We start from the raw sequence: 12783 nt of genomic DNA, 5'->3' as shown, positions 1-12783 counted from the left end.
ACACACACACACACACACACACACACACACACACACACACACACACAGAGCATGCAGATGCTGTTGGCCTCAACTGTAACCTCAACAGCTGTCAGCTTGAGACGCAGCGTTTCCTGTTTAGTGATGCCTAACCGAAGTGCTGAGACGTTTGCTCAGTCTGCAAATAATCCTTCCATGTTTTCACCACTGTGTGTGTGTGTGTGTGTGTGTGTGTGCGCGTGCGTGCCTGCGCAGGTGCAGTACGTGTGTTAACACAATCCGCAGCTGTCTAAAAACAAGGGTGCATTGTAGCACTCAGTAACAGCTTCTTCACTTCATCTCCCTGTCAGCTTTTCATCACTGCAGTATGAAAACAGATCCAGCAGTCATCAACACAGACTGGATGATGTAGGTTGCGACTAGCTGATTTCGTAACGCTTGCTCATTTAGATATTGGTCTAGATATATCGATGAAAGTCTAAAAATGAGGAAAAGATTCAGACAATAACAATTTGATTAATTCATGGGATGTTAAACAGACATGTACTATGGATAGTTTCATTTTTCTTTTTGGACTGCACCTAACAATTATTTTTATTGTCAACTAAACATCCGGTTGTATTTTCACTTAATCGATTAATTGCTGAGTCACTCAGTCTCCAAGAGGACATTTTCAAATGTTCTGTTTTGTCTGAAGGATATTTCTTCTGTATTGTGTTTATTTAACGGCACAGAATGACTCATTGGAAACAGATGGAGGAAGTCACGGCCCACTATTGAGCTCTTCCCATACTAATGGTTCTGTCTTTACTGTGAAGGCTCACAGCACTATTATTATTCTGTCCACCACCTGCAGGGCTCGCTGGGTCTCATCCAGCAGTACAATCTGTTCTCTCCATCCTTTAGTCCACCGACACACTCTGCTAATAAAGCTGAGTGATGATGGCGCCCTCACAGCCTGTTCTACATGCAGGACAACATGACGGTACACACGGAGTCCTACACGCCTGAGGTAGAAGTGCTGTAGGCAGTGTTTTAAGAGGTTCACTTGAGGAATTAGGAAATAACATTAGGAAGCTTAGCTGCTCACTGAAGCCTTCACCCATCAGTTTTAGGAATTATGAAAACATAAATGCATATTGTCAGTCAGAACTACAAATCAAACTTTTGATTTATCAAGTTTAAACTATTAGATAACTTACCATTTTGACATATCTAATAATTTTAAATTAATGTGGAATATCAATTTAGACAATTAACTGAAGCAAAATTTGGATTTTCTAACTCGGTCAGAATGTTTTCCTTATTAATTAAAAGCTCATGTTTTAACTGCTTTTTCTTTTAATGTTGTGTATGTTACCAGAAGATTGTTTGTAGTTTGATATATAGCAGTGACTAGTGAACCCATGTTTGACACAGAAAGTCATCTAATTATAATTAGTCATAATTTTGACATTGTTCCACCAATTTAGCATTTGTGCATTTCTACAATGCTCCCGATGGACAGTTAAAAAAAAAAAATGCATCAGAACCAGAGACGGTCTTTTTTTATTCCACGCATTCTTCTTCCTTGTCAAAACCCAGCAACTACATAACCCACAATGCAACAGTTCAGGTGGAGATTAGGCTGTGTTATACTAGTAGTGGCTAATGTAGCCTTAAACTAAAAGTTGAAATCTGAATTACAAAATCCAAATTTGAACTTTGTATTTCAGTGTTTTTATCATTTCAAATCTTCCACCCTTATGGATTTCTTTTCCTGGTGGTAATGGGCCCTGCACACTCACACAGGTGTCTTCAATTAGCAGCTGATTAGACCTTGGAAATCACTCATCTATTATACAGTGCATTATATTTACCGTACATTTAGGCTCCGTAGAGTGCCCTCAAAAAGAAAGTATTACTTGTGCGTGCCCACAGTCTTCAAGAGGTCTAATCGCATTCACACCTGTGCGAGTGGGACATTAACATTGGTCACAGCGTATACTGCATTATGATTTATGGAGAGGCCCAAATCATGCGTAGTTGTATCTATATAGGAAAAAAACACAAATATACGGACTTCAGTAGTTTGGTTAAGGACACTTTGTGTCTAGACGTTAAGAAGGACAACGTGTTCACCCGTTTATTTTCTTCTCACAGTCGGCTTTATTTCTGTGGTTGACCAGACAATAAGATATAGCTGCCTCAGTAAATGAAGGAATCTGAAAAACTAAAATAAAACCCTTTACATTGGTCACAGGTGTAGCGTCCAATTGAAGCAGACTTTACCGACAGTAACCAGTTCACATTAAAGATCACATTGCTGACTCCCCTCTGAACGCAGTATGCAGTTCAATGTCTACAGGCTTCAAACCTCCGGACACACCGCATGGTCATGGACATCAGCCAGTATCAAATTCAGTTTAAGTTGAAAACATAATATTTTGTCACCGTTTCAGTTTACACGTCAGTATCGGGATGAAACAGAACTAAGTAGCATTTACTAAATAAACAGTTTAAATATTGGGATAAAAGTATACTATGTGTCAATATTTGGAGTGTGATTATTGGTGCTCTCATACAGTGTGTAATGACTAAAATAAAAAATTTAAATGAGAGCATCAATGCAGGGGTCATTAATCAGGTCAACTCATGATTTCAAAATCACCATTTTCTTTTCATTCTGCTCTAGTGTTGAACTAATCTCCCAAAAGGTGCTCTTGTTTATTTTAATTTGTAACAATAGTTGCAGAAACCAACTCAACACAGACTGAAGTATTAATGAAATAAAAACATTTGCAGCATTTAGTCAGGAAATTAAAGCTTTTTTTTGTAAAACGTAGCGTTTGTAAATAACTGCTAAATAAAAAAAGTACAGAAATTCGTACAAGTCAGTAAGAGATTAAAATACTCATAAAAAAGGTTGTGAAAAAATATAATTTGCATTTAAAAAAAAAAAAAAAAAAAAAAAAAAGAAAACAAAGTGCTATGTGGCTCTGGGCGGGAACCTGAGCACCAAGATACCGTACAACAAAATCAGGATCAACTCTCAAACATAATAAAAGAGCCATTCTTGGCTTCAACCACACAAAATAAAATAAAAAAAATAAAAAAAATCACACATTCTTATCCGTCAACCTCCAACTTGTTAAACAAGTGGTGGACAGGTAGGCTAAAAAGTAAAAGTATGGCATTGGTTATAATGCTAAGTAGAACTCAAATGGACCAATACCTCTAATCCAAACAAACATTCAGTCAAGCTCAATGATCCCTCAGCTGCTCAACACTGACCCATACACACCTCCAGATTCACGTTTGTGTGTGGACAAGTGCACGGAAGAGACTCAAACAATATCTTCTTCTAAATCAGGTGTAAATAATACGGCAGGTAAACATCTGGATTTAAGTCTGCTTCAGACCCTGTGAAACTCACAGTTGAGGCCCTAAGATGTGCTGATCTACAGTATATTGGACTTCGTAACATTCTCACTGTGAAATGAGAGGACTGCGCACTTAACAGAGGAGGACGGTGTGAATAAATGTCCGGCTAGTTGACAGCGGGGTGCAGCGGCGGGCAGGGCGAGACGTTTTTCTTCTGCTGGGAATCAAAGAAACCCTCACAGTCGTTTCCCTGCGGCCCCGGAGTCTTCTCCTCGTTATACAAACACCTAAAACCGTCGTAATACTCATCAGAGTCCCCCTGCGGTCCGCCGCCCCGCCCTCTGCCGTGGCGCTGCGTGGGGCTCCAGGCTCGCTCCTCGTCCTGGATCTGGGCGCTGTCGAAGATGTAAACGGCGTTGGCCGGCCGCGAGAACTCGAGGCTTTGGAGGTACTCGTCCACCATCTCTTTGCAGTGGATGAAATCGCCGCTATCAACCTGGAGGAGCAAAGACGTCACAGGGCTACAGCGTCAAGTCCTCCGAGCTGGAACGACATTCACAGTTTCCCTTTCAGAAGAGATTATTAAATATCATCTCTCAGATGATCACTGTGGTCAACCGTGAAAGCCTTCACTGACATTCGAAAAGGGTGTAAGTACTTTAAGTGCAGGTTTGTGCTTTTAAAGTTGTGTTCCTTCCCTTAGTTTCCTCAGTGCGGTCACTAATGATTGACTTGAACCATGTTGATGTGTATCAGATTTTGGCAGACCGGAGCATATTTTGATGACCTGAAAGTGCCAATATGTGCCTTTTCATCCAAAAGCACCCACCAGTGTGGAGGGGAAGAAAAGGACAAACGGTGCAATAGCGTGGGACATCTATATACACACTTTTCAGATAATAAAATACCTATAATACCCGTCAGTGCTCAAACTATGTAATGCATAGTACTGCAATTTCCTGTTTATTAACCAACATATATTCAGATTCCACTATATTATTAGCAAGCTAAAATCAGCTCTAGACAAGTAAACATATGTCCCACTCCCTTCACTCAAAGCATAATCCTGCAGCATGGTGCACCTCTCTTACCTGTGCTTTCTTCAGCAGGTGGGTGAAGACGGAGAACCAGTCGGGCGTGAGCGCCTCCAGCTCCAAAGTGATGATGGCCAAGGCCAACGTGGAACCCTTGAACTGCCAAAGCTGGTGGCAGGCCATACAGTGCTGCACCTGCCTGGTCCACAACGCCGCCTGGAAGCCCGCGGGCCTCTTCTGATGCTCCGGCCCGGCGGGAAGCGCGCCGGGTTCTGCCGCCGAGTCCCAGCCGACGCCGGAGCCGAGCCTGATGGACGGAATGAGGCCGGGGTGGCTGGAGACGAGCAGGCCGTGGAACTAGACGGGAGACGGGAGGGGAAGAGGAACGAGACCAAAACATTAGCGTAATGATGTCATTGTTGTCTCATTGTCCATCCAGCCATCGCTCACCCTTTATCTCTACTACTTCATATCACATATACCAGTGCATTTAACGTCAAACCTTGCATATCTGACAAAAACAGGTCAACGCCATCTTTCATTTCTTTGACTCAACCTTCATTCTCTTCCACCCGGGTCACTGTCCCTTTGCAGGCTGGGACTCTCTACTCGTCTCCAGTGTTCAGATCTGCACTAAGCTACGGTTAGCAAACCCTGCAGCTCTGTGCAGGAGGACACTTTGAGCAGATAGAGAATCTCACCATCAGGTTCTTACTAACGAAGACCCACCCGTTTGCCTAAAGGAATCATGGTAATCTTGTTGGTATCGTACGTGCAGTGCTTTTCTGTGTTCCCGTGTGTAGGCAGGAACTGTGACTCACAACCTGATAGGGGGCGCCATGTTAGAAGGACGCTCTTGAGTTTTAGTCCATTTCTTCATACTCTCAGAAGATAAACAGAGAAATATCAACTTCTAATGTTTCTTTGTTACACAGATGTCTTTGTGTTTCCTTCATTCATGTTGTGTTGAGCTGACTTGCTTTAGTTTGTCTCTTACTCTGTAGCAAAAGTAAGCCATGGGGGTTTTAAAGAAAGGGGAATTCACTGGAGGCAGGTTCAGCTATGTGGTGCTAAAGTCTAACAGTAATCCCTCGAAGTCTTAAAACTAAACTTAAACTCCCAAGTTTTCCTTCTTCACTCCATCATTGGAAACGGTGGGAATTCAGGGTGATGTAGCAAACAACAGAAATTGTGTTTAGATTTGACAGTCCTGAGCGATTTGAGTGTCACATCGCTGATTCTGCCTTTACTGAAGCATGTTGAGAGGCAAAGACAAAGCATCGCTGTAAATCCTCTTATTTATTCATATCAAAGTGTCATGGTGGAGAGTCTGACTAATTAATAATAGATTTTATTGACTGCTGTTTTATAGACAATTGAGAACAACACTTTATTTAGCAAAGGGAATGCAGAGTCATTTCTTCAGGGCAGGGGGAATGTAATTGTGAGGTACAGAATTGTTCAAAAGTATTTATTGGAAAAATATTTATTTGAATAGTAGAAAGAGTCTTTATTTTATTATGGTTTTTAGCAATATATTATGTCTTTGTTTTAAAAGTCTTGGATTTTTTTTTGTAATACCTAAAGTGAAGTGCTAGGACAATAATAACTCCACACGCTGTAAACCTATAATTAGTCAGATCCACGAGCCGTCATCGTACGGGAAAGTGACTTTTTTTGTTTTGCGAAAGACACTGAATCAGTCCAAAATGTGCCAAAACCGCTTTTTGGTGACAGTTTATGGTTTGTGGCTTCAAGAAAAACATATCGGTCCTCTCTGAATTAAAATTTTTACAAATCTAACACGGCTGTTTATTCGTCCGTTGGCCCGGGACAAAGTTAGTGGCCCACAGAATGCACAATGAGAGCGGAGGTGTTTTTCTTGAGCAAGCAAATCAATATCGTCTAAAAATCACACTAAAAAGATGCATCAGGAATTACGGTGTCCCTAAAACCGAGGAAGTCGTCTCAATATAAATCCTTTGAATAGTGTGAATCAATACAGTGTGTGTGTGTGAAACGGTTTCTGTCAAGCATATCACGGGCTGAATTCATAAAGCATCCAACGGCTGGCCTCCTCACTCACGGCTAGATGAAGTTTGTTACGCTAACTCAGTTACCGAAGTTTTGTTTGACATGTTAAATTCAACGCATTAAACAGATTTTGCCATAATAGTGATATATGACGATGTTGAATATCACCTAGTAGTAGTGAACCGGTTCCTTGGCCGTACAGTTGGTGATCTTTACATCCTGACACGTTGGATGACGTAAAGTGAAACGCCTTATGAATACAGCCCCGGCCCAACAGCATGCAGGGACCTAAATGATGTTGTGTGTGTGTGTTTGTTGACAGTTCAGTCGGCGGTTACTGCCTCAGTCAGTGATTTGTGAGCGTTTAATAATTAAACTACTGTGAACAGATCCAAGCTGTTAAACAATATTGTGCCATAAACTCAGTGACACAGCATGGGATCTTTAGCGACGACGTGAGAAACAGTCAACAATTCACAGCATGTTATAGATCCGCTAACGACCCAAATCGTCTGTGTTTCTGTTCAGTCTTGTGAGGTTTGAAAAAAAAGAAAAGGATCTTGTATCTCCACACAGCCCCTCTGGTTGAGCAGGGTTTGGGTCTCCCCCGTAGTGGCTGCAGGAACGAGTCAGTCAGAAGTGCCTTGGCCTGATATGCAACACGCCTGTTATTTTGCTAGCAGCTTGCAGTCATAAGTAGAATATATATACGACTCTATTCAGATCTCGTGCTGAAATGTGTCTCTGTTGCTTACCCCCCCCCATATTATTATGTTGAACAATATTTTATTCTGATGTATTGGAAAACCAAATCAAACATCCTCTATGTGTATGTTTTTATTATTTGCATTAGAATGAATTAGTGATGATTGAAAAAAAAGGGAAGGACACACTCCAACCAGGACTGAATGGAGTTTATAATAATAATAATGATAATGATAATAATAATAATAATAATAATAATAATGGGCACAATGAGTCAAATCGAAAAAAAATGGACCAATTCTTTACTGAGAGGGCAGCAGGTTGTGAGGATTTGTAACACACAATCTTGAAGCGAGCATGATGGTGTCATGTGTGCTTTTGTATACTGCTGTGTTTTTGGGGACCTGAATTGACAAAAGCATCTTTAAAGTCCAGCCAGCTCACTACGAGACGCTCTTGGCGGCTCAGGTCCAGCTAAACACAGTGACGTTTTGCCTGTCTTATCTGCTAACTTACTATGTGAATGAAGTCGACTGGCGTTGCGATGTACAAGTCCCAGTTCAGCTTGTCTAGAATGATCCTCTCCATGCGAAGAATCTCCGCTGTTGAAAAGTTGCATCCGCTCTGCACAACCAGGTCCTGAACAGAACCTATTACCTGTTTTAAACAGACACCAACAAAGGGAACAAATAAACGTATCGTTTTGAAACAGCATTGATGTGGGTGCTTTCTTATTCATTTGTTTGTTTTACAGCTTTTATTGTTGTTATCAGATGTTTTTTTGTGTATCCTTAAGGAATATCCTACCTCATCTTCCTCGTTGATTTTGGCAGCCAGGACCAATGAGGTAAAAGCTATGCATTTCAGGTATTTTGGTCGGGCCTATGAAAAGAAAGAGACATCATTTGATTCTTAAGAACCAGAAACAGCGAAGAAAGGAAAGCTGCATGTTGTATATTGCTGTAAAAAGGTCAGATTTTCGAGTGCAGTGTTCTGAGTCAAACCAAATTGAATTACACTATATAGAGTCCAATTTGCAAGTAAAGATATGATTATTCATGATTCACTGCACAGCTCTTTTCGGGAGGTCAATTTGATGTAAAACAGATACAAAGCGTTCCTTTCATTGAACACAGACTTGAACCATTGGCTTCGGGGTAAATATACGAAAGACGAAATAAAGAATTCATTATGTAGGTTCTGGACGAGTACATTTTGGATCCTGGACAAATGTGGCTGCGGATAAAAAGGTTGGAAGTGATGTGTTGTACCTTGACAGTGGACAGCAGTCGGTTGAGGACACAGACGCCCAGTGCAAAGGTCTCTGGACAGAACTGGAACAGCCTGTTCATCTCTCCGAGCCAGACGATCATTTCTTGGTGTTGGGATGAAGAGATGTCCGCACCCTGGGCGGTCACAGGAGACAACCACTGGTTAATAAAATAAATACTAGAAGTCCGATGCTTTTTACATGCAAATCCTTATCTGTGTTTTGGATTCATAACATTGAAATACTACACTTGGCTCCTTTTTAAAAAAAAAAAAAACAAGCTGGGAATCCACAGCCCACTTGTCTCACCTGGATGCATCCGTTCTTGAAGACGGGTACCTTCCAGAGGCGAGACTCCCGGACCAGAGCGGCCTCCAGCAGGCCGACCAACCGACGGCTCTCCAGAGCTCCTGGGTTCTTCATCGCCACCACAGCACAGGCCAGGCTGCACCCAGGGCGCACACACCTGAGGAAGAGGAGGCAACATAAGGAGATCTTACACTGGAGACACAATTTACCTTAATCAGCTATTAAGATATGCACACAGCCTTCAGATAAACTAAGAGTCAGTTGGATTCACTCAGAGGTCTGACAAGAACAACAACCTACTCCTTCAGCTGATTATATATATATATATATATACACACTATTTATACAGTTTCATCTTCATTTTAATATGAAAGCTTTGATGAGGATACAAAGTAGCCCATCACGTCCCATTTTTGAGAGGTAAATACCAATCAGAGGTAAGACTTAGGAGTTTTAAAGAAATGTGTTGCTTTGACAGAAACTTGAACAGCTCTTTTAAATGTCAGACGTCTTTCGGCCGACAGTTATAATCTGGTAAACCAGCCGCTCTGCTGAAAGAGCCGAGAATGCAGCAGGAAATCGCTCAGTTTGCTGAACAACATCGCCATTTTTTCCAGCGCAGGTTTGAGCAGCTACGTTTAATGCAAAGCGTTTTAAATGGCTGGTGTGTGAGACTTGTGAAATGCTACACACAGCCAGGATAATAATGCGCTGCAGCTGCTGCAGCCTCTTGCACAGTTGATGCTGCAGTCAAACACATTCCTCTCTCTCTCCCTCTCTCTCTCCCCCTCTCTCTCTCTCTCTCTCTGGTCTTTCTTTGCTGAAGCAGTCTTACCTCTTTGATTTCAAACGCGGGATATCCCTTCAACGGAAGGTGCATTTATATTTTTTTCAATTAGTCCTTATTCACCGAAAGCAACAAACAAGCAAACAGTAGGCTACTGTTAGAGAATACAATCCCGAAAAAAGCTGGTTTTGGGGTGAATATACGGAAAACAGCCGCATTATATAACTAGAGCAAATCAAATTAAAGGACGTTAAAGCACGAAGTACTTCTAATGACTGTGGCAGGGGCGAAAATAAGCGCAAAACAAAAAGGCAGGAAGCAACAAAAAAAAAAAAAAGAATCGGGGAGGATTGAGGGCAAGCTGTGTTTTGAACGCGCCTGACTCCGCCCCTCAGTGACGTCACTCCGTCTATTAAACAGAAATGTGTTAGTGGGTCAGACATACGGGACCCCTCTCACAAAATGGTCGAGCTTTCACTGGAAATGGAAGATTTCTACCGCGAGTGACTGAAGGGTGTATTTGTTGGGGTGCTGAACTATAACTTTGGGCTCACCCTCTTCTTGTGAATGAATCCTGCTGAGAGCCAGACTGCAGCAGCAGCAGCTCTGTCTCTGCTGCAAAATGATAGTTTCTCTCTCATTGTTATGAATGAATTACTTCTACAGGGAATTTGAATCAGGCTATATCCCCCCCTATCATTGCAAATATATCTGATCTGGAAATGGATACTTTCAGGGATCTAGTTCTTGTTTGCCACCTTCTCATTTGTTCACATTAACAACCGCAGCTTTGAAAGACTTTCATGTACTTTTCCCCTTCAGCTGTGTGAAAGGTAGGCTGGTTTTTGACCATGATGACACATCCCAACCACACCTCTCTCTTTTCACACAGGGCCAGGTCCTGCAGCTTTGTCTCTGTGGTTGTCTTTGATTTTGACTTTCAGGCTGTTCTCTCTGCAGACATTCTGTCTAGTCGTAGTAGGATGTAAAGCACAGGCAATTATGGAGGAGTAATCCCTCGGGATGAGTGTTTGGTTTGTGGACACAATGCACAGACACTCGTAGAAACAGGAAGGGGGTTGTGGTCGATCCCTATTAATTTGTGATTAATCGTTCGGTCTATAAAATGTCAGAAAATAGTAATAGAATTTTCTTAGAATGTCTTGTTTTGTTTGACCAACAGTCCAAACCCCAAAGTGATCAGCTGACTATCATAGAAGACAAAATGATAAAATGTTGGAACCAGCGAATGCTTGCTTTCAATTAATACTCACACCATTAATTGATTATCAAAATTGTAACCAATTAATCCACTCATCATTTCAGCTTCACCCGAAAGAGAGACTAAACAACTGGCCGACCAACACTGCTGTCAAAAGAACCCTAACCAGATGCACCTGAAGCACCTACAGGTATGTCTTATTCTAATGCTGTAATAACAGTTCATGATGAACTTATTCTTTTAACGCTTAACTATGTTTGTCAATGTCCTTGTCATCGGATAATACATGGGTGGCATTAATGCAGAAAGCATGTAGTACAGCATGAAGGAGTTAAATTAAAAAAATCAGTTTACAATGTACTTCCACTGAAGTGGGTACCTGCAGTACATATACAGTAGCTATGTTTATACTTTCTATGTGTTCTCTTTTACTTTCATCCTCTTTATTTTTATGCCTTAACTAAGAAGAAAAAGGTATTTGACATTGATATTTCCAATACACTCCTGACTTACACTGTTTTTTGTTGATGACCTGCTGCACCCAGTTTTTCTGAATATGGGTGCCAAGATGTCACAAATTGCATGCCACTGGTAATTAAAGTTAACCCCCAACATTCTCCATCATCAAAATAACAACACAAATGCCAGGACTGACATTTCAACACTGGAGAATGTTGCATACTCAGCATTGCTCTATGGCATTTATTTTTATGTACAGGAGCTTTCCTCTTTGCTCCCCAACATCTGTTTGCAGTACACTTGGTTAAAGTAATTCATGGCCAAAAACACTTTTTGTTGTGTTCTGTCAGTTTTATTCATTGTTGACTTACTAGCTTGCTCATTGTTGGAATATGAATGTATTATTTATGTCCATTATGGGTTATTAAGCTGTGCCAGGGACATGCCTGCTGTTCTAGTTTGTCCCAGATGGAGGTCAGCAGTAAGTAATAGATTGCCTCATGCCACTTTATACTGACTAGGCTTTAAGGATCAGACAGCTTGGTGTACAAACTGCTGACTGTGCAGAGGTATACACGCGTTATATCACAAAGATTGTTTCTGCCTCTGTGCTGTCAGTAAATGTCAGACCCAACTTTCAGAAGCACCAGAAATTCTCTGTCCAAATATAGAGTCAACAAACTTTAACACAAACAGATGTTAAAGGGAGGAACGTTTTTTGCTTTCCACTCTCAGTCACCTCGAACAGCTGACTGATAAAAAACCCAGTTGACCAGTGTGTCTGAGCCGAGGTCACGACTGGAATGCTGATAAGGAGAGACGGTCACAGCGTGCAGCATATCTGCATGTTGACAGAGTATAACAAGCAGTGGGAACACAGTGGTTGCGTCCTGTATGGAGTCAGGTTGTGTTTTGACTTTTACATCTTGTTTTCTCTGAGTGCTTGAAATGAGAATACTAGTCAGATTTATTTTTATATCAAGAGGTTATTCTCACATATTCTGGGGCTTGAACGCACACATACAGTAACTCTCTCCTTCTTTTTATCCCCCTGTCCTCAACTGCTAATGCTGATCGGACTTTTTACGTGTTTGCACAGTTATGTGTGTGTGTGTTTACATTCCATCACTCTTGGGCGCAGAAAACTGTTGATATTCATGGTTATGAGTGTTTTGCCACTCCCGCTTGGTACACAGAAGCAACATCTGTCAGGTGGTTTTCATGTTAGTTCTGTATAACTTTGAGACTGAAACACTTTTAATTCCCACAGGAGCCCCTGTAACGTCTTGTGTTTCCATAAAACCATAAACAATTCAAATCAGAATCAAAACTGGTCTGGTGACAGAGCTAACCAATCCTACATTGTATAATTCACAATTAACAACAATACAATATGATTCAATATTTGATAAAATACATTTTATAATTATAACTCCATTTGCTGAGATCAGTGAACCTTGATTTTAGCTTTGATTTCATTTTGGTCCAATTTTAAGTTTGCTAATTAATCTTGTTTGGCATTGAACAAGTTAAAATATCAAATACCTACTCGACACATCTTAAAATTGCTTAAATTGATCTTCTTCTTACTTTAAAATGAATACTTGTTGTTTTCTTGGCT

At 41.1% G+C, this 12783-nt stretch overlaps 2 protein-coding genes across 3 annotated transcripts in view; one reads left to right on the top strand and one right to left on the bottom strand.

Moving 5' to 3' along the window:
• Nucleotides 1-8914, top strand: part of septin8a (septin 8a) — a 31053-nt gene extending 22139 nt beyond the window's left edge. Inside the window, exon 10 of one of the 2 annotated variants that reach the window (XM_031869102.1) lies at nucleotides 4449-8914. In XM_031869102.1, coding sequence (XP_031724962.1) covers nucleotides 4449-4617 — 169 coding nt within the window. In that variant the 3' untranslated portion in view covers nucleotides 4618-8914. The remainder of the gene's footprint in view (nucleotides 1-4448) is intronic. The other variant, XM_031869103.1, reaches the window with a different exon arrangement.
• On the bottom strand, nucleotides 6313-9834 carry LOC116395317 (cyclin-I-like). Its single transcript, XM_031869105.1, has 5 exons — nucleotides 9530-9834; nucleotides 8695-8851; nucleotides 8387-8521; nucleotides 7923-7997; nucleotides 6313-7772 (listed from the first exon to the last, which is right to left on the bottom strand). The coding sequence occupies exons 2-5, from the start codon at nucleotides 8806-8808 to the stop codon at nucleotides 7623-7625; spliced, it is 474 nt and encodes a 157-aa protein (XP_031724965.1). The 5' UTR covers nucleotides 8809-8851; nucleotides 9530-9834; the 3' UTR covers nucleotides 6313-7622.
• Nucleotides 9835-12783: the final 2949 nt, after the last annotated feature.

Source organism: Anarrhichthys ocellatus, unplaced genomic scaffold (assembly GCF_004355925.1).
Source record: "Anarrhichthys ocellatus isolate YVR2014 unplaced genomic scaffold, GSC_Weel_1.0 scaffold46, whole genome shotgun sequence".
Lineage (NCBI taxonomy): Eukaryota > Metazoa > Chordata > Actinopteri > Perciformes > Anarhichadidae > Anarrhichthys > Anarrhichthys ocellatus.
This window is presented reverse-complemented; position numbering and strand designations above follow the sequence as displayed.